The 25755-nt window shown below is 43.0% G+C and overlaps 1 protein-coding gene across 1 annotated transcript in view; it reads left to right on the top strand.

Moving 5' to 3' along the window:
* Positions 1–25755, top strand: part of KALRN (kalirin RhoGEF kinase) — a 730922-nt gene that overhangs the window by 321075 nt on the left and 384092 nt on the right. Inside the window, exon 6 of the mRNA XM_065413425.1 lies at positions 16193–16315. Within this exon, the coding sequence (XP_065269497.1) occupies positions 16193–16315 (123 nt within the window). The remainder of the gene's footprint in view (positions 1–16192; positions 16316–25755) is intronic.

Genomic DNA, 25755 nt, shown 5'->3' on the forward strand with positions numbered 1-25755 from the left:
TGAGCGTTTGACCACTGTTGATCCAGATTGGATTTGGACAGCAACACAGAAGCAGAATGTACAAGAGATATGACATAGAAGCAGAATATATGAGGGATGCAACAGACAAGTAGAGGCTTACAGAGGTTAAGTGACCTGGCCTCATTTCACACACAAGTCTGTTTAGAGCTAGGAATTGAACTCAAGTCTCCTGAGTCCTAGACTGGTATTTTAAACAGAAGACTGTCCTTGCTTCAGTGCCTTCTAGCATCCTGAATTAGTTAGAAGGGCCACTGGAGGGATGATGCCAGGTATGCTTTCCATGATGGGGCTGAGCATGCCATTTCTACTTCATTCACAAGTGAACCAGGTCTTGTGCATGGGAACACAAAGTACTAACCATAAGCATTGCTGGCCCTGTTATTACAGTTAGATGGAACATCCTTGCGCTAGATTTCTTTCCTGGCTTAATTTAACATGTCCTAAAATGTTGTTGTACAATTTGGCTACTTCCTATCATATTTGAAAGGGAGCATTCAGCACACTTGTAACCTTTCGGTGCATGAGGGCAGGTCATTAACCAAATGATTGCGTACTTCTTACTGTGTGAGGACTGTTCCCAAATTCAGCAGCTATCACTTTGCAGTCTGTTCACTTCTAACTGTGAGGAAACAGCTCTACAGTCCGCTTCTACTGAAACGGGAACACAATGTACTGTCCTATTTCCAGCTTCCTGCTGCCAGCATTGGATACTTAGTTACCAAACCTCACGATTCCTCCATGAACATCAGAACTGAACTGATCCAAAAATAATTACAGTCACAATGTTCTGATGAAGTATTTTTGCATTTGCACCAGTTTCCTTTTTATTTTTATTGCCAATTTTGATATAGAGCATTTCAAGACTGCTTCAACTTCGTTGTCTTGGCACCATGGCAAATGCACGAACATGCTCCCTGATCAGTATTGCAAGAGCAACTATTTTTGGCTGTCTCAATAGGGAGTATTTCAACCATTATTTAAGAGAGATTACAGCAGGTAATAACCAACATGTTCAGTTGTAATTACTGAGGATGCCAAGGGATAAATGATCTAAAATAGCAGGAATCCATCACAGAGAGATGATGAGAAGAAGGTTTTTAATTTTTATTTACTTACTTATTGCTTCAACCCTCAAGAAACCTTGGATGTTAAAAATGTGGCTGTCAGAAATTCATACAGTGAAGTGGTGTGCCAAGTCTATAGTCAAATTAATTGTGCAGCAACTTTCAGACATGGTGTGGCATGGTCTGAAGGTTTCATCAGCATGGGTTTGGAATTGCTGTGGTATTCAAGGGGCAAAGCCAGGAGAGAGTTATGCAGGTCATCCCAAATGAACACCAATAACACCATTAAACCACGCCATAATGTCTTTTATCTTGGAGACACCACACGTTCTAGCAAAAATTCTGTTTTAAAGAATCTTTAACTCTCTATCACTCTTCCTATCAAACCAGGTTGTCTTGTCCTGCAAGAATGACAGTGTAGGGAGAGAAAAATGACAACTTTTTGAAACCTCTAAAAGTCGCCTGAAATAGCTTCTTCATACATTATACTATCATGATGTTAAAGTGCCATTAGCACTGAAGAACTGGAACAGCTGATAAAGGATTTTATGCCTTCATTGACAGAACTGTTTACTAAGGTGTAATCAGTTACACCTGTGCAAGCCCACTGACAGCAAGGGGATTGCACACGTGTCAATGAGGGCCTAATTTGCCCTGCAGAACATTTATCACTGGTAATGATGCATGACAGAGAAAAATTGTTCTTGACATTCAGAGCCCAGGTTGCATTTGCTAGCTTGGTGGCTAGAGAACATATTTTTACTCACAAACTGAGCTCATTTGATGTGGAAACCATCAAGGCACAATGAACTTGGGAACACATATTCTGATCTCTAAGGAATCACTTTTCAGAGGAGACCTTCAATTGAACATTTGTGCACTATTTTGGGATCCATCGGGGCTAGAAACAAATTCAGCAGAAGGTTAGTATTTCTGGTTTAAAGTTGTTATTCAGTATAAAGCGTCATGAGATGTCAGAGTTTAAACCTGTGACTATTCCATGACTGTATCTCTGGTTCTCTGATCAGCATGAGGGAAATTCCACATTTTGGATATAAAACAATAAACATTTGTCTGGCTGTTTTATTTTTAGTGGCAGCTGTTTAAAGTGACTTGACTGTCACACATTGAGCTTGATGCAGAAACAGGGTCTATAGTCACCAAAATCTTACAAGTTCTTAAACTTTAAAAAAAAATGTTTTGTCTTTTTCAGATTATGAAAATTGAGAGGGAAATCCCTCATTTTGGGGGTGCAATTATAGTTTGACCTCTGAATTATTTATGCTGTTATTTACAACAGAAATTTTCTGTTGAGACATTTTTTTCCTGGTTGTCTTTTTGAGCCTTATATTCCCCGTCTAACCAATGAATTAACCTGCACTTAGGTAGCAAGTAGGTTTCTCGTCTGTGGATGATATGTGCTCAGGTAAGGCCAGTTTCTGCTGTAAGGAATAGAAAATAATCCTTTCCAAGTATGCAGGAGTAGTTGATGTCAGGAACCATGTAAAAGTGGTAGGAGGCACAATTCTTCATCAAAGTTAAGCTGAAAGGCAGAGGCACACAATATATTTGAATGTCATTAAGGCATATTTATATGTCCTCTATCAGTATTGTGAAATGATATGTACTCCCATCTGCAATAATGAAATTATTGCTGCTTTACTCTGCATTACTTCCTGCCTGCTTGTGGCTTGATAACTGTTTTAGAAGAAGTGCTGTGACATTAATACCTTATCACATATCTAGCTAATTTTCTATTGGATTGACAGTTGGGCCTATTGTCTGAAATAACTTTAATGTGCTGTAGCCTAAACATACTATGCTGTATGAATCATATACATAGACATATGTAATGGAAAAACTGTGGTAATGTAAGATTGAGACGATACAAATACAGCCAAGGGACTAAATCATCAGCTGGTATAAACTGGCTTCAGTGGAGCCACATTGTAACAGGATGGTCTGTTCCTTTAAGGGCCAAGAAGCTTATTTATTTAGCCCTGTCCTTCCACAACTGTGTTGGGTATAGGACTTAAAGGAGGAAGCCAACAGCTTGGGGGCTGGCTGTGGCAGAGAGTAGTTGAGCTGAGCTGAGTTGGGTTGGGAAGCTAAGCCACAAGAGTGGAGTTAACTCCCATGATAGGCCTCTAGAACAATGGGCCAGGCTTCATGGAGGCAGTCCTGGGGCTTGTGTTTCGCAAGATGAACCGGGAGTTGAAGAGGAACTCAAGAGAAGCTCAAGCCCGGAGAGGGGCTTCAGTAATGTTTGTTTGTAGTTCTGAGTTTTAATGAGGGGCTACAGACAGTTGCCCTGGGACCTGCTTCTCTGGAAAGAAGAGTGCAATTTCATTGCATTCTGTGGTGATTTGTAAGTACTTTGCTGATATCCCAGAGGGAGCCAGGTGAAGGAACTTTGAAGAGACCAGCTGGGAGAAGCTATCTCAAGGCCCATCCAGTTACAGCTCACCTTGGACACCCCAGAAGGGGGTTGAACTTTTAAGTGACCTGGCTGGAGGTCTGTGCCATGGATGACAGAGATGGAGGTGACCAAGGAGAAAGCCCGGCAACCCTGCACCAAGCCACAAAGGGGTGCAGGCAAGTGAGTTGCTTTGGTGAATGTGAGCGGGATCCTGTAACACACAACAACTTACACCAGCTGAGGACTTAGCCCAAGAAATGTAAAAGTGAAAGGTCCAGCAGAAATCTTGACTTGTGCGTATTGCACAGCTTGTATGCTTTATGAAATATATTTTAAGGCCTAAAAAAAATGAAGCTACAAATTTAGGTCCTGATTCAGCAAAGCACTTAAGCACATGCGTAAGATCTCTTTACTTTAAAAGTTTAAGCATTTGCTTGAGAGTTTTGTTTAATAGGGATCAACTTAGGTTATGTGTACACAGAAACTAAACACCCGCAACTGGCCTGTGCCATCCAACTTGGGCTTGGGGGACTTGGGCTGCAGAATTGTTTCATTGATTGTGTAGACTTCCAGGCTCAGGCTGGTGCCCGAGCTCTGTGACCCTCCCACTTCACAGGGTCCTAGATCCCAGGCTCCAGCCTGAGCCTGGAAGTCTACACAGCAATAAAACAGCCCCGCAGCCCGAGCCCTGTGAGTCTGAGCCGGCTGGCACAGGCCAGCCACGGGTGTCTAGTTGCTGTGCAGACATACCCCTTTAGCACATGCATAAAGTCAAGTACGCACTTAAGTATTTTGCATAATCAGGGTCTTAATCTGTAAAACAGTGATAGAAAAAGCATTTAAATCTGGCTCTAGGGTCAGGGTTTTAGTGCATAATCTTGTATATGCTTACAGACATATATAACTTTACCCAAGTGAGTAGATCTTTAGAAGTCCAGATGATAAAGTTAAGCATGGGTATAAGTCTTTGCAGGATCAGGCCCTTCAAGTTCAGTTAGAACTTCCATATCAACCACCAACAGTTTACACAGTAACTTTTTGTGGAAATACTGGTGCATTCATATTGGATGCATTGCAAAGACTATGGGCCTGATTTAACTCTCATTAAATTCAGTGGGAATCTTTGCACTGACTTTAATGAGTGATGATCAAGACCTTATATTTGGAAGCTTTATAAACCTCAAGGAAGTGACTTTGACTGTTACTCCTATACAAATATTATTTTGTGAAAAGGAAGTTTTAAATGTTTGCTTAGCTTCAAATGTCCTCCATGTGGAACCTCTCATACTTTACTGTAGTTGAGCCAATTTAAAACTGGACAGGTGGCACTGGCAACCCGGCATGCATGCCACATCTCCTGTAAGTGATGGATTGCTTTGCTTTAATTGGTAAGGAATTTCTGTGGGCCTCATACTGATTCCTCTAGACTTGTCATCCCTTCAGATGCATTGCTTGGATTTCTTTGCATTTCATTATACACATAATTGGTTACCTGTCCTTCATTCAAATAAAGACCCAAAAGATTCTGTTAGAATAATAACATTTCTTAAGTGTGTACCAGCTCATAAGGAGACAGCGGAGACTAAATATTTGTGTGAAGTATTATGTACCATGTTGAGCAAAGCTCATTATGAAACCTTACCTCATATTTTTGTTGGGTCTTTTCCAATCACTCTTGAGTTTATTTTTAGTATTTGAAACATATCTCTGTTTGTAATCTTGTCAGATCAAATCAGCTAAGCCGTATCAGGCATGGTCAATACTTGGATGGGAGACTGCCAAGGAAAACTAAGGTGATGGAAGAAGTATAGCTGTTGATTCAATAGGTGGTTCTTTTCTATCTGAGTCCAGAAATCCAAGACATATATGTATAAATTAGAACAGGAGTACTTGTGGCACCTTAGATGCTCCGAAGAAGTGGGCTGTAGCCCACGAAAGCTTATGCTCAAATAAATTTGTTAGTCTCTAAGGTGCCACAAGTACTCCTGTTCTTTTTGCGGATACAGACTAACACGGCTGCTACTCTGAAACATGTATAAATTAGATATTCTTTCAGGCTAATTGTTTTTCTTCGTTATCATCATGGTAATATTTGCAGGGATTCTATTCTGCCACTTCTTACCAGTCCTAGTCTATTTCTTATGGCTTGGGCTGAGGATTCCTGAAAAATATGGGAGGCGGAGATTTTTTTTTTGGTCTCTGTAATTTCTAATGAACTATTTCTTTAGCAAACATGTTCCGTTTTTTTGCAGCAGGAGTGCTATCACTCATATTTGCATGCCATGGGGAGGGTACATTGGCTTGGTGTTCTGACTAAAATAATAATTAGAGATTGGACTGAGCTGTGAAATTCAGATGTGGATCTGAACCCAAACATCAGCAGAATTTGAGGGGTTTTTTTGTAACATACTGGCTAAGTGCCTGTGATGGTGACATTGTAACAACCCACCACTGATCATTGATGGAGCTAGAAGTAGAGACCTTCAGCACCACAATACAGGCCACTACCACTGGAGATAAAGCTGGTAGTAGTTGCTGGTAGCAGTAGTATTAGCTGGTGGCAGTAGCAGACTTATCCCCAGTATGTTGACCAGGCACTGGGAGGGGACACATCACAGGCAATTAGCCAGTGTATTACATTTGAATCATTTTTTGCTATATAGAGAGGAGACAACAGAAAAGTTTGCATCCCACCTTCCCCAGAGTTTGAGGGTATTGAGAACAAGGGTTTGTGCTCAAGCACATCTCTCATGTTAGTGAGTGTTATAAGAAAAATAAAAAAGGGAGAGTTGTTACGATCATACTTAGATGTTATGGTAATGAGCACTATAGAAAATCATAGGTTTGATAACATATATTCTTCTTCGAGTAGTGTCTCTATGGATGCTCCACTTCAGTTGTGCATGTGCCCCATGTGCCTTCAGTCAGAGATTTTCATAACAGTGTTAGTTTGGACTGCACATGGGCCCTACACATCTTCATGCCCCACACTGAGGCTATATAGATCTTTGTGGGCAAATCACCTGCACTTCCTTCTCAGTGGCCTCAGGCTGAGATAGAGCTTTAGAGTGTCTGCCTTGAGCATGCCTTGACTACAAGCTTTTTTCTTCTGCTAATGAGTTTAGGTTTTAGATAGTTTGTTAGGTTAGTAATTGAGAGGATTCATTTTGTTCCTCTCCCTTCTTTCTGGGAAGGCAAGCCTCCCCAGGAAGGGCATGCCTGTTTCACCGGGTTTCAAATGCTGCATCTCTTGCTAGGAGGCCATCCTGGTTAGCAACAGCCACTCCGAGTGCATTTGCAGCCTTGGAAAGTCACATGTCCCTCAGAAGTGTAACTTCTGTCTGACCCTTAAATCCAGGGTGAGGAGGAACTGGGGGATTAAGTTGAATCTACCAATGATGGAACATTCACTTTGCCCTGCTCCAGAGCTAGCTTAGGCGAACCCCCCTGTACACCAATCTTCAGGTAGATCTAGTGCTCCTTTTGAACTCAGCTCAACTCTCACCGAGAAAGAGGTAGACTCCAGAGACCTCCTTGAAGGGCCTCAGGAGTTCGCACTCCCCTCATAAGGAGCCTGTTTCTAAAAGACCTTAGTCTCCCATAAGTTGACTCAGAAGCTTTGACCTCTCAGCTTGATACTATAAAGGGAAAGGACTGCTCCGGTTCTGGTGAGGCTGGAAAGTCCCAGAGCACTTCCAAGATCTGTCACTGCTCCAGCTGAACCTGGGTGCAGTCCAGACGTGACAAAGAGGGCAAGGAGAAACATTCCTCCAGATTAGTACCATTGGACACAGCTTTGCTGCTGTCACATTCTTTCATGGGTTCCTGGGCAACGTGCAAGTCTAAGTGTCCAACTCCATCAGTGCCGACCTTGGAGCATGCTAAATCTTTGGTACGGTCTACCTGTAGAGATGGACACACCATCATGTCAATACCGTTTCCCCGTGCAGTACCACAAGAATTTTGGTACTCAAAGGATTTATTAGTGACAGATGAACCAGAGTCTCCACTTCTCAGGGGGTACTGCATGCCTCTCAATAGTGAGACTTATTCAGTCACCGGACTCCCATCTTCTCTGGTACCCTTTTCTGCTGGGCGATGTCAAGGATGATGAAGACCTCCCTTCTGTCTGTACTTTCTCAGTGCAAGGCTTTCCTACCCATCCATATAGAAAACCACTCTTTGGCACCCTCTGGGGGGGGGGGGGGATTTCAGGAAAGACATCATGGGTGCTGGGAGAAGCCTTGGATGCCACACCCTCTCTTGTAGGCCCCGCAAAATGGACATACTGGGACAGCTGGGCAGCCTACTGATGACAATTTTCCAAGGCATCTAGTCTTGCCCACCAGGACGAGAGACATAGAGTCCACTCCACCCCAGCCTATTCCTCATCCGGAGGACACGTTCAAAGAGGAGGAAGCTAGGGCAAATAAGGAAGCTATCCCTCAAACCACTATCTCCTCGTCGTCTCCAGAAGAGTTATGCCTCCACCACCATCTATACCCAGTGATTTCCGGCAGTTTCAGGACCTCATAAAACTTGTGACAGATGCTCAATAGATTCCACTCAAAGAGATCAAGGAATCACAACACTAGTCGCTGGACATTCTGCAGTCAGCAACACTGACTGGAGCTGCACTACTTATCAATGAGGCATTTTTGGATCCAGCAAAGACAGTTTGACAGACCCCACCAACAGTACCACCAACTTGCAAATGGGTGGATCAAAAATATTATGTCCCCACCAAGAACTCTGAATTTTTATTATCCCACTCTCCTCCTAATTCTCTGGTGGTGGATACAGTGAATGAGAGAGGAAAACAACACCATACCAAATCGACCCCATATGACAAAGAACAGAAGCGCCTGAATGTTTTAGGACAGAAGTCCTCCTCATTTGTGACCCTACAATTTCAGATCATGAATTACAAAGTAATCATGGCAAAATATAATTACACAAACTACCCAAAATATACCACTTTTATTGAGTACCTTCCACTGAAGCAAAGAGAGCAATTTCAGGCCATAACTGCTGAGGGACAGTTACTGTCCAGGACATCCCTCAAGCGCCTCTAAATGTGGCAGATGCCTTGCCAGTTCCATCTCTATGGCGGTCGTTATGCACAGGGCATCCTGGCTCCAACTTTCTGGCTTTCACAGAGGTCCACAGCACTGGAGAGGACCTCCCCATTGATGGTCTGCAAGTTGTTTTCAGAGAACACAGGTAAGTCCCTGAACACTTTGAAAGTATCCAAGGCCACTTTACGATCTCTGAGAATTTACACTCCTACGAACAAAAGAGAATTTAGTAGGTCACAAACCTCCCAGAGATCCGGCCCAGTACACTTCTCTGGGTTCCAAAGAACCTCTCAGGAAGAAACAGATTCCAGAAGAGACGATCAACTCATGCTTGTGGCCTGAGTACTCAGCCAGCCTCAAAACACCAGTTTTGATGGGCTGGTCAAGGGTTCAAATCCTCCTCATTCCTTAGTTCACCAGCTGCAACAATTTGCCCACCTCCCCACATTTGGAGATCGACTCCCCCATTTTCAGCATACAAGGAAACTGATTTCTCCAAGAATAATTTGTTGGTAGTATCGGTTTACATATATACTTCTCCATCCCTCTTTGAGGAACCTTTCTCACAAGCTCTTACTGAGACAGGAAATAAACTCCCTTCTTCATTTAGGAGTGATTGATCCTGTCCATGCTCAACACAAAGGAAAAGGTTTCTACTCAAGATACTTTCTCATCCAAAACAAAAACAGACAGTGGAGACTGATTTTAGATTTAAGGCTACTAACGCATGTGCACCTGAAGTGGAAAACCACAGTTACTGCATGGGGTTTAAGCCTCTTCTCATCATTTGGAATGATGCTGTAAATCCTGTTGAACTGAATTATGGTTGGACTGGGTACAAAATTAAGAATGGGGAGGACACATGGACCCTAAATAAACAAGCAGTCATGCTCGCTGAAATGGCAGGTTTTATAGTTAGAGCTGGTCAAAAGTCAGAATTTCCTGAGGAAAAGAAATACTGATATTCTAAAAAAAAAATTGTGCTCCACTTCAGAGTGCAAAGCAGAATTTCAAAATGTCTTGCAGAAGGGAAAAGCACAAAAAATGTTTTGAAATAATGGAAACATTTTGCTTCAAAAATGTCTTATGTTCTTATGTTCTAAATGAAATTGACCCTGGGAGCCCAAGCTCTGAAGCTCCTGGCTCAGCCATGGTTCCCACAGCTTCTAGGCTCCTGGATCCCCATGAGCCCTAGCAGACTGATGGAGATCCAGGAGCCTAGAAGTCCTAGGAGTCATGACTGAGCAAGGACCATCAGAGCTTGGGAGCCACAGCTCCCAGTATGTGACAGGGAGTTCTCATGGGTCTGAGGCGCCTTGCAGGCTCTAGTTAGGGCTTAGCTCCTGGCTCAGCACCTGGGAGCCTTCAAGTCCTGGGGCAGTCCATGTAGTGGGGCTTTCCAGAGCTGCAGACCATGGAAGCCCTGGGGTCTCCAGCCCCAGGGCAGTCCATATGGTGAGGCTGCTTGGAAGCTTGTGCTTCCTAGCAGCCTGCTAGTTGAGCTGGCAGGAAACCTTGTCAGAACCCTGCCAATGGTTTGTCAGAATTTCATCAAAACCAGTACGTTTCAACAAACCATTTGTTTTGTTGAATAATTCCCAATGAGTTGTAGTAACAGGATTAGCTAGTAGGATTTGAAGCAAGGAGGCAGTGCCCTCCTCCACTCTCAGTAAGCCTTAGAACTATCATTCATTTATGATCAACTTGGGACCTGTCTTTTGGTCTGCTGCTTAAGTTGGATCTCCCAGTTAACAGTGGACTTTGCTGACAAAATACCACTGGTTTTGGAGCCTGCTTAGAATGTTTTGTACATCTTGAACTGAGCTAATCGGAGCTAATTATTGCCAGGGTACGGATGGGGCAGTGGATATATAGTTTTATATCCTAACTCACAAATGGAAATAAACTTAGTAGGCTCAGTCTGGGTATGTGCAGGATATTTAAACACTGAAGAGTGGCGCTGAACTTAGGGTAAATGCTTTAACAAAGCTTTGTGAGAATGCTCTTTGCACTATAGTGGCTCTTTTGATTCTTTCATGATGAAGAACTAATTCCCTCCATTAAATGCAATGTTTGTAGCACTTCTCACTGTTCAGTGTATGCTTTCATTTTTCATTCATGTAGCACAAGAGACGCAGACTACAATAATAATCACCTTGGAAGTTATCTGCAAGTTACTTGTGTTTTAAAAAAATAAGAAAATGATCAGTAATTTAGAAATTCTAAATGCTTAATTGGTTTCCAGATTATTTGGAGCTGTGTGGAGAAATGTCAATGTGGGAGACATTGAGAATTGTTGGTTCATGTGTTTTAACCCATCTAATGTCCAATCCTAGAGTTATTTCATTAAATGTAGTGTGAGTTCCATGGCTGTAAGACTGATTAGCATACTAAAAGTCATTGACAGTCAGTCACTCCAATTAAAAAAATAAGCTGGAATGTTAACCGTAGCAGTAATTAAAGAACCATTAATATAATGGCAATCACTGGACTAGTTTAGGGTGGTATTTTTCACAAATGGGTTGGAAACCATTGATTCAGCGCTGTAGTAGCACCATTTTAATGATAGGAAAACTATCATAGGGCTGAGTCCTAAAATCTGGCCTAGTTTAACATAATCTGTGATAGAGAAATTAACCAAACGAAATGATATTTAACATTTCTACAGGACTCATGAAACAGCCCTTCAATGTGAACTCCCCCTGCAGGTTCTGTGAAATAGTAATCACTGTCTCATCGCCTTGCTGACCTCTTTAGTGGTGCATGTCTTTGAAGCAAACCAAGGAACATGCTCATTTAATCTAAATTAGCAACACAGGAAACACCAGTGTTTTTCAAGTGGGAAAGAAATTGGACTTGAAAACTTTTCAGGAAATCTTGCACCAAAAACCAGAGCCAGGACAGCCAATGCTGTCACACCGACAGGTTCACCTCCCTTCCCCAGTGTTGCCAACTCTCATGATTTTATCATGAGTCTTGCAACATTTAGTATTTTTCCTTAAAGCTCCAACTCCTGGAGTCATGTTATTACATGATAAGCTCATCTTTCATTTTTTTTAAATAGTAAATTTCTAACCCTTATGGTTGCAGAGAAAACCTTGGAAACATGAACCCTAAGAGCTCAAAACTGGAAGGCAAATAAAAAGAACTCACAATTTGTTATTTTAAAATCTCATGTGAGCCAGTCGTGACTTTTTTGGGTGTGGCTCATGAATTTTGAAAACTTGCCTCCCGACCACCACATCATTGGGGTTTCACCAATGCTTCTGTGATGTTTACTACTCATGCTCCAGTGCCACATGATGATGAATGTGAAAGTATGAACCACTCAATGCTGGCAGAGTTCTATGGTGATAACAATGTGAGCTCTCTTCTTCCTCCCCGGGAAATCCAGATGTTTCCACCTTTATCACAGCCCTGGCTCAGACTGAATGTGATTCCCCAGTTTTCCTGAGTAATAGGAAACCACCTTCTAGTATCCGATTCAACAAAACACCCCTATTCATCAAAGCACATATGTAATGGTTCATTGCTTTGCTGAATCTGGGCCTCTCTTGCCACTTGTCTTACCCATACTCCAGCTCCACGGAACTCAACATCTTGTCAGGGACCAGGATGTAGGTGGTGGTGTCTAGTGAGTGGAGCAGGCATCCAGGTCAGGGAACGGAATTGAGAATCAGCACCATAGTCAACTGCTCATTACCAGAGCCAGGAGATGAGCGAATACGAAGCTGAGGATCAGATCTGAGGTCAGATACCAAATGCTAGAGTCCAGAGTCAAGCCAGAGTTGGAGTCAGAAGTCAAAGCTGAGGGTCAGAGCCAGAATTAGTCACTGATGGTCAGAGGTGAGGTGTTAGTGTAGGAACCAGCAGAGGGGCAAGGAGCAGGCAGGAGCACAGTGGGAACTAGGGCCATAGGCAGGGGTAAGTGAGGAGCCTGAAGCAGGAATCAGAAACATGGTTGGGTACAGCATGCCAGAAGCAGACACAAGCAGGATCCAGCACAGCAGCAGGGAATCACCTAATTGCTCAACTTCCTTTGCCACCTTCTGGCGTAAATAGCATGGCTGGACTAATCAGTGGAGCCCGGCGATCCTCCAATCAAGGGTCCCATGGATGGTGCCTTGGCTGTCGCTGTAGTTCTGCTAGTCCTTCGCCAGCCAGATTTCAGCAGACGTCAGATGGTGGCCAGGATGTGATAGGTGTGTGGAAACTCACAGGCCTGGATTTGAGAGCCAGGATATCACACACCTTTTCCTTCCCTGAGCTTGCCATGTTATGGGAGTTTATAGTAGGTGGAGGGAGAAGGTCACACACTGAATCTTGGACCTTATCAACATGAGATAATTTGCCAGAGACCCAGCTTAGCTTGAACTGGCCCTGCAAGTAATTTGGAGTAACATAAATATAGTCAAAATCTGAAACATAGTTGAGAATGCCTTCCTACCCATTCTGCCGCTGTCCATGAATATGAATGAAGAACAGTTCTTGGAAGGCAATGCAGAAAATGATTGTGTGTAGCTCAAAGCTCCTGAGGTACTTTTTCAATTACTATTGTTTGTTATGATTTATTAAGTGAGACAAAAGGATACATTTTTTATTAATTTATTCAATTTTAATTTTTCTCCTAGTCAATTATTCTATCTCAAAGTTCATAAATATGGCTTAACTTAACCCAGATCCTTGTTCTATAATACAATTGTGCCTAAGATGAAGAAAGCGCTCTTTCACCCCCAGAAATAATCAGTTACTTCTTGTTTTGTTTTATTAATCATTTACATTCAAGTTGATTCCATTTAGGATTGCTGTGCATAAAATACTAGATTTACTATTTATTTTCAATGGCTTTCAGCCAGGTTTTTCCTTAAATGGTTCTAGCTTGGTTAAAAACATGTTCACATTTAACATGTATCTGCTTGAGATAAATCTGGTTTGGTTTCTAAACAGAGATAAAACTCTGTTGTTTGGACATGAACTTTACTCTTGAAATATATATATTGTTTTATGGTAATACTTTTCTTGAGTCCACAGCTGCGTTAAATTCTTTTCTACTCAAATTGTATTAACTCTTAATGAGGCACTGAGATAGATTTAGGTTGAATTACATTAGGTTGTTTTCTTCAGTTTAATCACTAAAGGTGTTTTGAAAACAGTGACTACATCCCGTAACGAACCTGGTCAATTTCACAGTCTGAAATAATGAGTGAGCGGCCAGATTCTGTTATAGTGGTGTAAATCTGGTGTGATCATACTGAGGTCAACAATGTTATTCTGGATTTACGCTGCTGTGACAGAGATCTGAATTGCTCCCTAAATAACTTCCTTCAGCAAATGTAAAATACACGATAAGGTACAAAATCTTTTTCTGCAAATAAATTAATGTAAAATAACACATTAAGGGGACAGGTTGGTTTAAATGGGCTGATAGCTTTCATCTGTAAGGGACTCGTCTTTGGAGCAGGGGTCAGTGTAACAGCTCTAAATCTGGTGTTACTAGAGCTTCTTTCAGGTTTATTCTTCTTTCTGATGTAAGGGGTATTAAATGTTACTTGTGTAAATCCTCTACACAGTGAGACTAGAACAGATCCTAATGTTGAAATGAGCACTTAGAGCAAAATCCAACTTCACTGGAGAGGAGTTTGAGGTGTATGTACAGAGCCTATTTTCAACCTAAATGTCTGTGTAACTCTTCATGCCAATATATGTGCACAGGCAGAGGAGAACTGACCTTGGGAAATAATAATAATAATGTATAATACACGGATGCTAGAATCTTTCTGTTCCTAAGGTATCACCAGTCAAACTTTTTGTTATTCCATTGATTTGATGCTGGTATTTATCTGGGGTCACATCAGTAGCATAACAAAGGTTTGTAGCAATCGCTTGAGCATATGGTTGGTGTAGCTAAGCTATTCATTTGCCTCCCTCCCACTCACAACAATGTAAAACCTCATGTCTCTTCAGTACCACCAAATGCCTGTACTGAGACTGTACTCCTGTAAAGCAGATCATATGGTATTATTCATTTATTTATTATTTGTATTATGGTACAGCCTAGGAACCCGGATCAGGGCCCCATTGTGCTAGGCATTCTACAGACATTTAACAAACAAGACAGTCCTTGACCTAAAGAACTCTCACTCCACATGTCAGAAAGGACATAAAAGGTGGACAAAAGAGACAAACTGTGTGAGAGTGGGTTGGGAGAATAATGTAACAATAAAACAGGGTTTAGTGGAAAAAAGTCTGAGTTCATCTTTTGCCTAACCAGTGCCAGACGAGAATGAAGACTTCCAATTTGTTTATAATTTATTCTACAGGGAAACAAAAAACAATCGGTACTATTTTTCAGTCAGTAAAATTAAAGTCAAAACCATTTGGTTTGGTAGGACTTGTTTGTCATGGGCGTAAGTGTTATCTTAATGGTCCTAGTTCACAACTTGGAGCTGTAATCTAGCACAGAATGTCCTCTGGGGTCTTATTTTTATTAAACTATAGATCCCAGCCGTGGCTGCTGGGTTCTAGTCCCAGCTTTTCCACTAACATGCTTAGACCTTAACCAAATCACTTAACCTTTACATACTCAGTTCCTCTATCTGTGAAAATTGAGGTGATATATACTGTGCAATGGTACAGTGTGAGTATGTGTGTATTAAGGCTCAGGACTTTGGGTTGGGACACTTAGATTCTGTTCTGGCTCTTCCACAAAAAGACTGTGTAACATTGGACAAGTCAATTAACTTCTCTATTCCTCAGTGTACTCATCTGAATAATGGGTGTTATAATCCTTACCTATCTAATAGCTAACTTGTGATATTTAATTCATAAATGAGCTCCTTGGATGTCAGGTGTTATAGCATAATAGATGGAGATTAATAAAACTGATGTACAGAATTTTGTTAGAGTTAGAGCCAACATACCAAATTACTTAGACATCTGTTTTCCTTTGAAATGGGGCTAAGAGCAGTGAGAAGCTGACAGGAGTATGGGCCATAGAATTAAATAAAATGTGTATGTGTGTTTCACTGTAAGCTAATGTTTCGAAGCAAGACTGCTCTTTAGTTTTGGGGAGAGCAAGTACTAATAAAAATCAGTGTAAAACCTCAGTTTGGTTTTTAGCTGAAAGATTTGGGGAGCTTATCCATACACTACAAAGAAAGAAAGAAAAAAAAAAAAAAAAAAGGAAACCAAATCATTGTTGTGTAAAGATTAGTGGTCCATTCCTGGGTTCTGGTAACATTATGAACCACGAGCATCAGTCAATGGAATAACTTCTAATTTAGGCCCTGTCACTGTAGTCTTTCTACTTATGGAACTCCTAACAAAGTATAGGAAAGGACTATGGGATCAGCTTGCAGAGAGACAGGCTTACCATGTGTGTTTCCTAACCTGTCATTCTGTTCATAGAGAAGGTGGTAATAACTTAAATTTTGTCCTTGTTTGAGTACACTAAATTCAGATAAGGGATGTTTTTTGTGGCGGTACTAAATCATTTTTTTTTTGTTATTAGCGTAAATCTGTGTCAGAAACGTTCATATTTGTATTTTGCACTTGATCTTAGTCTTTTCTCCCCTGACTCTCTTTCTTTGTCCTGTGTGAACTTTCTATAGATGTTTGACTGGATCAGCCACAACAAAGAATTGTTCCTGCAGAGTCATACAGAGATTGGAGTGAGCTACCAACATGCCCTTGACTTGCAGACACAGCATAATCACTTTGCAATGAATTCCATGGTAAGTTCAGAGACGAACTGTAAATATGGATTCTGTGTGAGTGTGTGTGTGGGAGGGGAAGGGACAGGAGTGAACTTCCACTTAAAAGAGAACTGTAGACCCATGAGATGTGAAGAACTAAAGAAGGTCAGGCTGGGCGTGTGGCAGCAGCACTTTGTTCTGGGAAGTTACTTTGTCCACCCTGATGCTGATATATGATTATTTCTTTGATTTAAAACCAGGACAGTCCTGTGGAGCTGTTTACATTTTGGAAAACAAATACAGTATTTTTAAGGGTTTGGCGTTTTCTTGACATGCAGTTAACGAGACTCAGTAGAACTCTAGCGTAGTGCTTTAATAATTTACATTTCTCTTCCCCCACATGGCTGCTCCTCAAAATTCCAAACAGGAGAATCTAATCAAACTGTCAGTTGTGTCCAGAATCAGATTTTGTGTTTTTCTTAGCTGATTGCAACTTTGGATGCAACTCATCATTACCTGAGGTGAAAAAAATTAATCATCATCCATTTGGAAGTGCCTTGCTTTCCTACTTGGTCTTCCCTGGTATACAGCATTTGTGTCTGCAAGCTGCAATGCTTTCAGTGCAGAAATTGGGGCAGAATGTATTGATATTTTGATCATTGTGCTCATTTAGAACAATGAATGCACACACCCTATCGAAATGGCACAGGATAAGAATAGTCCTGTCCTCTCTCTCTGAATATTAACTGTCAGCTACAGAAAAAATGCCCTGAGTCAACCAACCACTTCATGCTGTGTTTCTGTTAGCTCTCTGTAAAGTGACACAGGGTCAAGCGAGGTTGGCACTGGGATGAGAGACCTCCAAGCAATTTGTAGTTGTTTCAGCTTGTGGCATAAGTCACTAGTGAGCCATGGCTCTGCATGCTGCTAGAAGGCTCCTGTGCTGCCGGAGCTGCTGCCTTTCTGATGAAATTTAAAACCGAGTTCCTGACCACTTGTGGTCATTAAAGACCACATGGCACTTTTCATAAGATTAGGAATGAAACCCCGGTGTCCTGGTCAAATTCCAACTCAGGTAATTATATTCCATTGACCTAAATTCCCCCTGCCTTTTTCACGGGCTAGTTATTTTTTTCACTAAACCATCAAGCTGTGTGCTCATTAGAACATTGCAGTTCAGTGGTGGATAAGAGGTGCGATGTATGTTTATGTATTTATTGTGATTTTAATTCAAAAGTATGTCAAAACACAGGCTCTAGGAGTCCTGACTGTTGCTAAATTTACAATAACAAACTATCACCCAGCAGAATACTGCAGAAAAATTAACCTACCTTCCCTTTGCTGCATTGGGACCTTGCCCTCAAGAGGAGTTTCCACAGCATGGAAGGGTCTCTGATGAAAAATTAATACCGTTTCATGCATGATAATAACAACTCTCAAGTTACCCTCCCTTTACTCTAACAAAACTAAAACACAATTAAAGGGGGAAAATACTGTGTATAATACTCCAAAATCCTTTATATTATATTCTGCATATTCCTTATCTATCAGCCTCATCTGGGCTAAACAAACAGGATCCCAGCTGATGGAGGAGGATGTGTTTTAATTTTTGTGTGTGTGTGTGTGTACAATGTTTTCATTGTATACAGTAAATAACTATAATGCACCCTAATTCATTTTGGGGGTTTTCTTTAATTCCCTTAGAAATGATTTCCCAGTTGCTTTTCTTTTTAATCTTGTTTTAAGTGCTCTAAGCATGTTGACATTCAAACAGATAAACTATGACAGTTGAAGATAGGTATAGGACAATCATCAAAGTATCAGGTGGTAATAAAAACATGATGGGAGAATAAACTGAGACTGTAACCAAATCAGAAAGAAACTGTAGAAGGATTCCAGGAGATGGCACATAACTCAGTGCTGCCAACTGAAGGCCTCATTGGCACTTGCCAGAAGCCTTGAAGCTTTACCCAATGGTTGAAACTCACCAGGGACAGATACCTCCTGCAAGACCCTCCTCACCAGTGGAGCCTTGCATTTTGAGTGCTTGGAGGTGGTTCAGAGCAGTGCAGCTGCATAGGTGATTTTGGTGATCCCTGAGCACTATGGAGAGGGTTTCTATACCATGTTGGAATAGCTGTACAAGGAGGGCAGCTTTATGGGCTTGCTGGAGAGTGGCCATGGGTTACACAATTACATTGGGCAGGTCTACACTAGAAGTGCTATATCAGCGCAGCTGCACCGATGCAGCTGCGTCCCTATAGAGCATCAGGTGAAGATGCTCTATGCCAACAAGAAAGCGCTCTCCTGTCAGCATAATTACTCCACTTCTGTGAGAGGCGGAAGCTATGTTGATGGGAGAGTGTCTCCTGCCAACATAGCGCCGGTGTAAACAGTGCTTAGGTTGCTGTAACTTGTCTTTTTCACACCCCTGAGCGATGTAAGTTAGATCGACTTAAGTGATAGTGTAGACCTATAGTGTGAATAGCACTTCCACCCTGCAAAGGATCACAGAAGGGGCATAGTTGGGAGTGGTGGCCACGGGAAGGCTTCACTGCAGCCCTGTACCCTAGTGTCAAGTGGATTTGGAAATAAGTTTATCTTACTCAGTTTTGGTCAATTCATATTCATATTTGTGTTTAATATGGAAATGGAGTCAGAAGAGAGTGAGCCCCAATTTGTGATGCTCCATCTTGATCTGAACAAACTTTCATTTGGAAGGCTATGAAGCATTACATGCTGGGATGTGTGCGTTCCAGGAGCTGTACTGCCATACTAAAGATGTGTATTCACTGGCATGCAGCATTGTAGGTTTCAGTGGTAACGCATGCAGGAAAAGCAGGAAGAAAAAGGATCAAAATAAAAATGACCCTTTTCTGTCCAAAGTCCTCAATACTTCAGCCTGATCTTGCTATAAGATGTGTGCAAACACACTCCTGAGCCCACAGGGGTATGCCTGCATGCACTCAGTTGCAAAACTGTAATTTCTGTATCTACTTAAGAGGAAAGGAATAGGTAATACATACATATGAATCCAAATAATGTTGGTAAATGTTTCAAACAATGATGGATCCAAAACGGATTCCTTTAATTGAACTTGCCAGAATTTAGGGAAATTAGGATCTGACTTTGTGGCAGAACATTATTCTACAATGGAACAGACAAAAATCCCAGATCCAGAAATGTAGGGTCCAGATCTGGATTTGGGTCAGATCTGTAACTGAACTTCGCAATATCAGCCCATCTCTAATTTTAAATCAAATTTACATCTTTACCAATTTTATTTTTTTAACGAAGAAAACATGAATAAGGATATTTTTGTCAGTGACGGGGACCTGGTAAAAAATTGTAGATAGTAGAGATAATTAGCTTATTATGGCAAGACTTGTCTGCCTGTGTACATCTTTTCCTAAGGGGTCCCTGATTTAAAGCCTAATAAAATTCATTTTTTTTACCTGATTGTAGGCATCTTTTTAAGAAAAGTGTCAGGCAATGAAATTCACAACACAGAGTTACACCAGAATGCTTTTGTAAAATGTATAGACTTTAAGGCCAGAAGCGACCATCATGATCATATAGTCTGACTTCCTGCACATTGCAGGCCACAGAACCTCACCCACCCACTCCTGTAAAAGAACCATAATCTCTGGTTGAGTTACTGAAGTTCTCAAATCATGTCTCCTTATTGTTTATGGTGATGTCTCACTTCAGTTGCAGGTGATACTATTTGATTTCTGGTGGAGACTGCCTGAAAATAACAGTTGAATTTATACGTGGATTTTTGTACTTATGCATATTATCTAATATTTATATTGCACTAATGCCCAGAGGCTACAGTTAGGATCGGGGCCATGTTGTAGTAAGTGCTGTGTAAACACACAGGAAGACATGGTCCCTGCCTTGTAGAGTTTACAATCTAAGCCTTGATCCTGAGAACACTTGTGTATGTGAATTACTTTTTACACATCAGTTGTCCCTCTGAGCTCGCATGCATAAAATTACTCATGTGTGTACATGTTTGCAGGATAATACCTATGAAATGGAGATATCCCATCTCCTAGAACTGGAAGGGACCTTGAAAGGTCATCAAGTCCAGCCCCCTGCCTTCACTAGCAGGACCAAGTACTGATTTTGCCCCAGATCCCTAAGTGGCCCCCTCAAGGATTGAACACACAACCCTGGGTTTAGCAGGCCAATGCTCAAACCACTGAGCTATCCCTTCCCACCTGCTGAATGGGGGAGAGGAAAGCAGTCACAATGGACACGTTTTATACACACATTCATTTGCTTTTTTGGTTTAACTCAGTGTTTCTCAGCCCTCTTCATACCATAACCCCATGTTGCAACAGGAAAAGGTTTCAGAAACCCACTCTCATCTATTTATCACAAAAGGGAGAGTGGTTGTGACCACCCCCCACCCCCAAACTTGTTTGCCATCCCCTAGATTGAGAACCCACTTCTCTTTTTTTTCTTTTCTTTTGATCTTTACAGACACAGGGAGCAATACAACATTGCCAAGCATTCCTGTCCATGACATCCATTAAGCCCAGCTTGGTTATGTCCCTGCATACGATGTCCGACCAGTCCATGGTCGGACTCTGTTGGACTGACCTTGGTTGTGTTTGCATTATTTTCTTTAGCATCCTATCATCTGTTTGCCATTTGCAGTGTTCCCACCGTTGTAAGCTTCAGAACCAACACTTTAACTTATATTTTAGAAATATAAACATAAATACCTGACTATCCCTCAACCTGCCTCCCAGTAATTACAGTACTTCCAGCCCCAATCATGAGTCAGTCCCCTCCCAAAATCCTGAGGTTGGCTTAAAAATCATGAAATAATAATAAAATAATAATTAATAATAATATATGTGGGGTTGTTTTGCTTTACCTCCTAGTTTCTGAGCCTTTAGCATACACACGGGTCATGTTTTCAAGCTTTTCTCCACAATTATGAGGGCTAGAAACTTTATTATATTTTTAAATGAAAGCTGAGATTTTCCTATAATCTGTTGACTCTTTGGCCCGAGAGCCACATCTGGGAATATAAATTGTATGGTGGGCCATGAATTGTATGGTGGGCTCACAAAATTGGGGTTGGGGTGAGGGCTCTGGTTGAGAGTGTGGGCTCTGGGTGGGGCCAGAAATGAGGAGTTCAGGGTGCAGGAGGGGGCTCCAGGCTGGGGAGTGGGGTGCGGGGTGGGGGTGTTGAAGGCTCTGACTGGGGGTGTGGGCTCTGCGGTGGGGCTGGGGAGTTAGGGGTGTAGGAGGGTGCTCTGGGCTGGGACCGAGGAGTTCGGAGGGCAGGAGGGGGATCAGGCTTGTGGCAGGGGGTTGGGGTGCAGGCTCCGGTTGGGGGTGCAGGCTCTGGGGTAGGGCTGGGGATGAGGAGTTTGGAGTGCAGGAGGGTGCTCTGGGCTGTGATCGAGGGGTTTGGAGGGCGGAATGGGGATCAGGGCTGGGGCGGGGAGTTGGGGCATGGGGGGTGGCTCAGGGGTGCAGTCTCTGCATGGCGCTTACCTCAAGTGGCTCCCGGAAGCTGTGGCCATGTCCACCCTCCGGCTCCTTTGCAGAGCCGCGGCCAGGTGGCTCTGTGCGCTGCCCCATCCGCAGGCGCCGCCCCTGCAGCTCCCATTGGCTGCAGTTCCCGGCCAATGGGAGCTGCGGGTGCGGCGCTTAGGGCGAGGCAGCATGCACAGCGGAGCCCCCTGGCTGCCCCTGCACGTAGGAGCCAGAGTGGGGCCATGCCACTGCTTCTGGGAGCCGCGTGGAGCCTGCTCCCCAGCTGGCGTTCCCTGGCTGGAGCTCGAGGGCCGGATTAAAACGGCTGGCGGGCCAGATCCAGCCCGCGGGCCGTAGTTTGCTGACCCCAGTTCTACCAAGTGGGGCTTTAAGAAGAACACCCACTATTATGAGATTGGTGATAAAATCATGAGAGTTGACAGCACTATAATTGGTGGAGTTCTTATAGACAACACACTAAAATGGGCTTTGAGGAAGGTTGTGGAGGAGAGAATAGTCTGAGGGATGCTCTACATTTTGCAGGAAGAATACAATTGATTTCAAGGGAAGTTGAATTGGGTCCTGCATCTTTAAGCACATATTTTTGTGAAGTTCCTAGCACACTTTAGGCCCAAGTTAATAATACACCACTGCCTCGATATAACACTGTCCTCGGGAGCCAAAAAATCTTACTGCGTTATAGGTGAAACCGCGTTATATCGAACTTGGTTTGATCCGCCGGAGTGCGCAGCCCCGCCCCCCCCCCGGAGCGCTGCTTTACTGCGTTATATCGGGTCGCGTTATATCGGGGTAGAGGTGTAGTTATACTAATCTTCTAAATTCAGCTGAAAAATATACTTGAAGGGTCTTTCTCAGGCCAAACCTTTTCACACACACTCTTCCCTATACATTCTTACATACTTGACATGGGCCAACTTCCTTTTATAGAAAGCTATTTGTAACACTGTTTATTCTTACTATGCTACTCCTTCCTCAGAAGAAGTATAGTGTGTGAGGGGGATTAGAGGGGAAGAGCCATAAATTTCAGGTACTAAACTGCAGTTCAGTATTTTTCTTAAAAAAACACAACTGTAAATGTAGATTTCCCCCCCCCCCCCCCGTGAATCATGCCACATTTGTTTGTTTCTTCAGCTCTGAAATATGAATTATGTTAGTCTTTATTACAGTAGTACAATATTTATACCAATGTAATAACGTGGTTCACTAAAACAAAACATTGAGCTATGGTTTATATTTAGTAATCCCATTAACCTAGTTAATTTGCTAGCCTAAGCCACAACGTCCTAGTTAAATGGGCACAAGTCTGATTGATTGTAGTTTTGCACTTGGATTACTTGATATGCATGCTGTTTATTCTGATTGAAGTTATTCATATCTACTCCACCAAGATTGTTTTATGCCTATATTCATTACCTCATGAAATGGTGAGTCATCAGTTTCTGATAAACACATGCTAACAGTGCTGTGTTCAGTGGTGGAATCGTCAGCCCTTCTGTTGCCAAGGACTTAATTATCTGAAACTAAACTGAGATGCATGTTGTCCTTAGAGAGTCACAATACATTTGCAATGCATTACAATTATCTGGTAAAGGCTAATGTCATCTTTTGGAAATTCCTGCCATTTATCATTTACATGAACTATAGCCTTCTGTATTAGGCTGAGATAAAATGCCATCCAATATAATTCTGCACTGGCTTTGTTACAGAGGCTACAATGGGAATCAAGATATTAAAGGTGTCTTGTGAGAAACATTCTTCATTCATTCCATCTCCCTCACCCCCATTGCTCCCTCTCCACCACCCTTGCTCACATGCTCATTTTCACTGGGTTGAGGCAGGGCTCTGGCTGGAGGTGCAGGTTCTGGGGTGGGGCCAGAGATGAGGTTTGGAGTGCTGGAGGGGACGCCGGGCTGGGGGTTGGGGCTGAGGGGTTCGGAGTATGGTCAAGGGCTCCAAACTGGGACAGGGGGTTGGAGTGTGGGAGGGAGTATGGGCTCTGGGATGGGGCTGCAAATGAGGATTTGGGGTGCAGGAAGGGGCTCCGGGCTGGGGCTGAGGGTTCAGAGTGAGGGAGGGGGCTCCAGCTGGGGGTGCAGGTTCTAGGGTGGGGCCATGGGTGAGGGGCTGGGGGTGCAGGGAGGGGGCTCCAGGCTGGGGCTGAGGAATCTGGAGTGTGGGAGGGGGCTCAGGGCTGGGGCAGGGGGTTGGGGTGCAGGCTTCAGGAGATAATATGGATGTGGGAGGGGGTTCAGGGCTGAGGCAGGGGGTTGGGGTGTGGGAGGAGGTGTGAGGTGTGGGCTGCAGGCGGCACTTATCTCAGGCGGCTCCCGGAAACGTGTCCCTCTGGCTCCTAGGCGGAGGTGTGGCCAGGCAGCTTTGCGAGTTGCCCCTGCCTGCAGGTGTTGTCTCCGCAGCTCCCATTGGACGTGGTTCCCAGCCAATAGGAGCTACAGAGCCGGAGTTTGGGGCAGGGGCAGCGTGCAGAGCCCGTGGCCGCCCCTATGCCTAGGAGCTTGAGGGACATGCCAGCAGCTTCCCGGTGGCTGTGTGGAGTCGGGCAGGGAGCCTGCCGAGCTGAGCCTTTAACGGCCCGGTCAGCAGTGCTGACCAGAACTGCCAGGGTCCCTTGTTGACTGGGCATTCTGGTTGAAAACCGGATGCCTGGCAACCATACAATCTCCTCAAGTGAGAATACTTTATTGCAGGCTCATCTTAGTTTGTATTTGGGGTCACAGATATGATCATTTATGTAGATAGGACACGATCTATTGCTGACATTGAAGATCAGGGCCCAAGCCTTCTAAAGATAACAGAAACAGAAGTAGCAGAAATTGGGAGCCAGGGATATGCTCACAGTGGTCTTTGGCATTGAGGAGATGGGTGGTAGTATTCTGTGCCTGAGATTGCACATTTCTGGCTGCTGGCAAAATATGACCCTAAGTTCTCAAGGAGAACTCTTGCATGTCATTCTGCAGATGATGACCTCATCGGGTCAGTTCCTCCACAACTATGGAGAACTTTTTGCCACCGGAGTGAGCTGTTAAAAGAAAAGAAATGCCCTGATTTGCTGGAAGTTTCCAAAGTTTAGAGAAAAATCTATAGAGAATTAACTTCTGTTAATTCTTGTGATTGCTTCTGGAAAGTCTGCAACTATACATAAAATGTAAGGTTTCTAGTGACGCAAGAAATAATTTAAGCAAAGCTTGGTTATAGCCTAGGGTCTCTACAAGAGAATATCAACTGTAGCATTTTTGCCCTCACTTCTAGACAATAATATATTGTTTTCACATTGTTTGACCTATTGTATTACCATATAGCCATAAATCAAGGGCCTTCTGCAATTCCATATGAGGAGACCTCTGCTGGCTGAGAGGAATGGGGGCCTGAAGTATTTTTTTTAAAATGAGTGCCTCCATGAGCCTGTTCATGGCAGTGAATTTGTGTAGGGAAAGCCCCTTGCGGGCCGGGCCGGTTTGTTTATCTGCCCCAGCCGCAGGTCCGGCCGATCGCAGCTCCCACTGGCCGCGATTCGCTGCTCCAGGCCAATGGGAGCTGCTGGAAGCGGCGCGGGCAGAATGACAGGGGAACCTTCTGAGACCCATTGTCCATTGGCAGCTCTCAAAGTCCATTGGGGAGTAAAGGTATAGACTGATGAGTCCAAAACTCAATTGCTGCTCCCTGCTGGAGTGGGGAGAGCTGTGGAAGATATCTAGTTAGCTGTAGAACATATTGGTACTCTTCCAGTTTTGTTAATGAAAATCCTCATTTAAATAGATAGATATAAAAATATATAAATCTCCCCTAACTGGAAAATCAGATATTAGGAACATCTGCTCTGTCTCAATCAAATCTAACCTTTTCTCCCTCTGCTATTTAATATATTTATATATTGTAGTTACTGGGAACCAAAGAATTCACAGTTGTTTTCCTTCCATTCAGTCATGCTCATTATATTA

The sequence above is a fragment of the Emys orbicularis genome, chromosome 11 (assembly GCF_028017835.1).
Source record: "Emys orbicularis isolate rEmyOrb1 chromosome 11, rEmyOrb1.hap1, whole genome shotgun sequence".
NCBI lineage: Eukaryota > Metazoa > Chordata > Testudines > Emydidae > Emys > Emys orbicularis.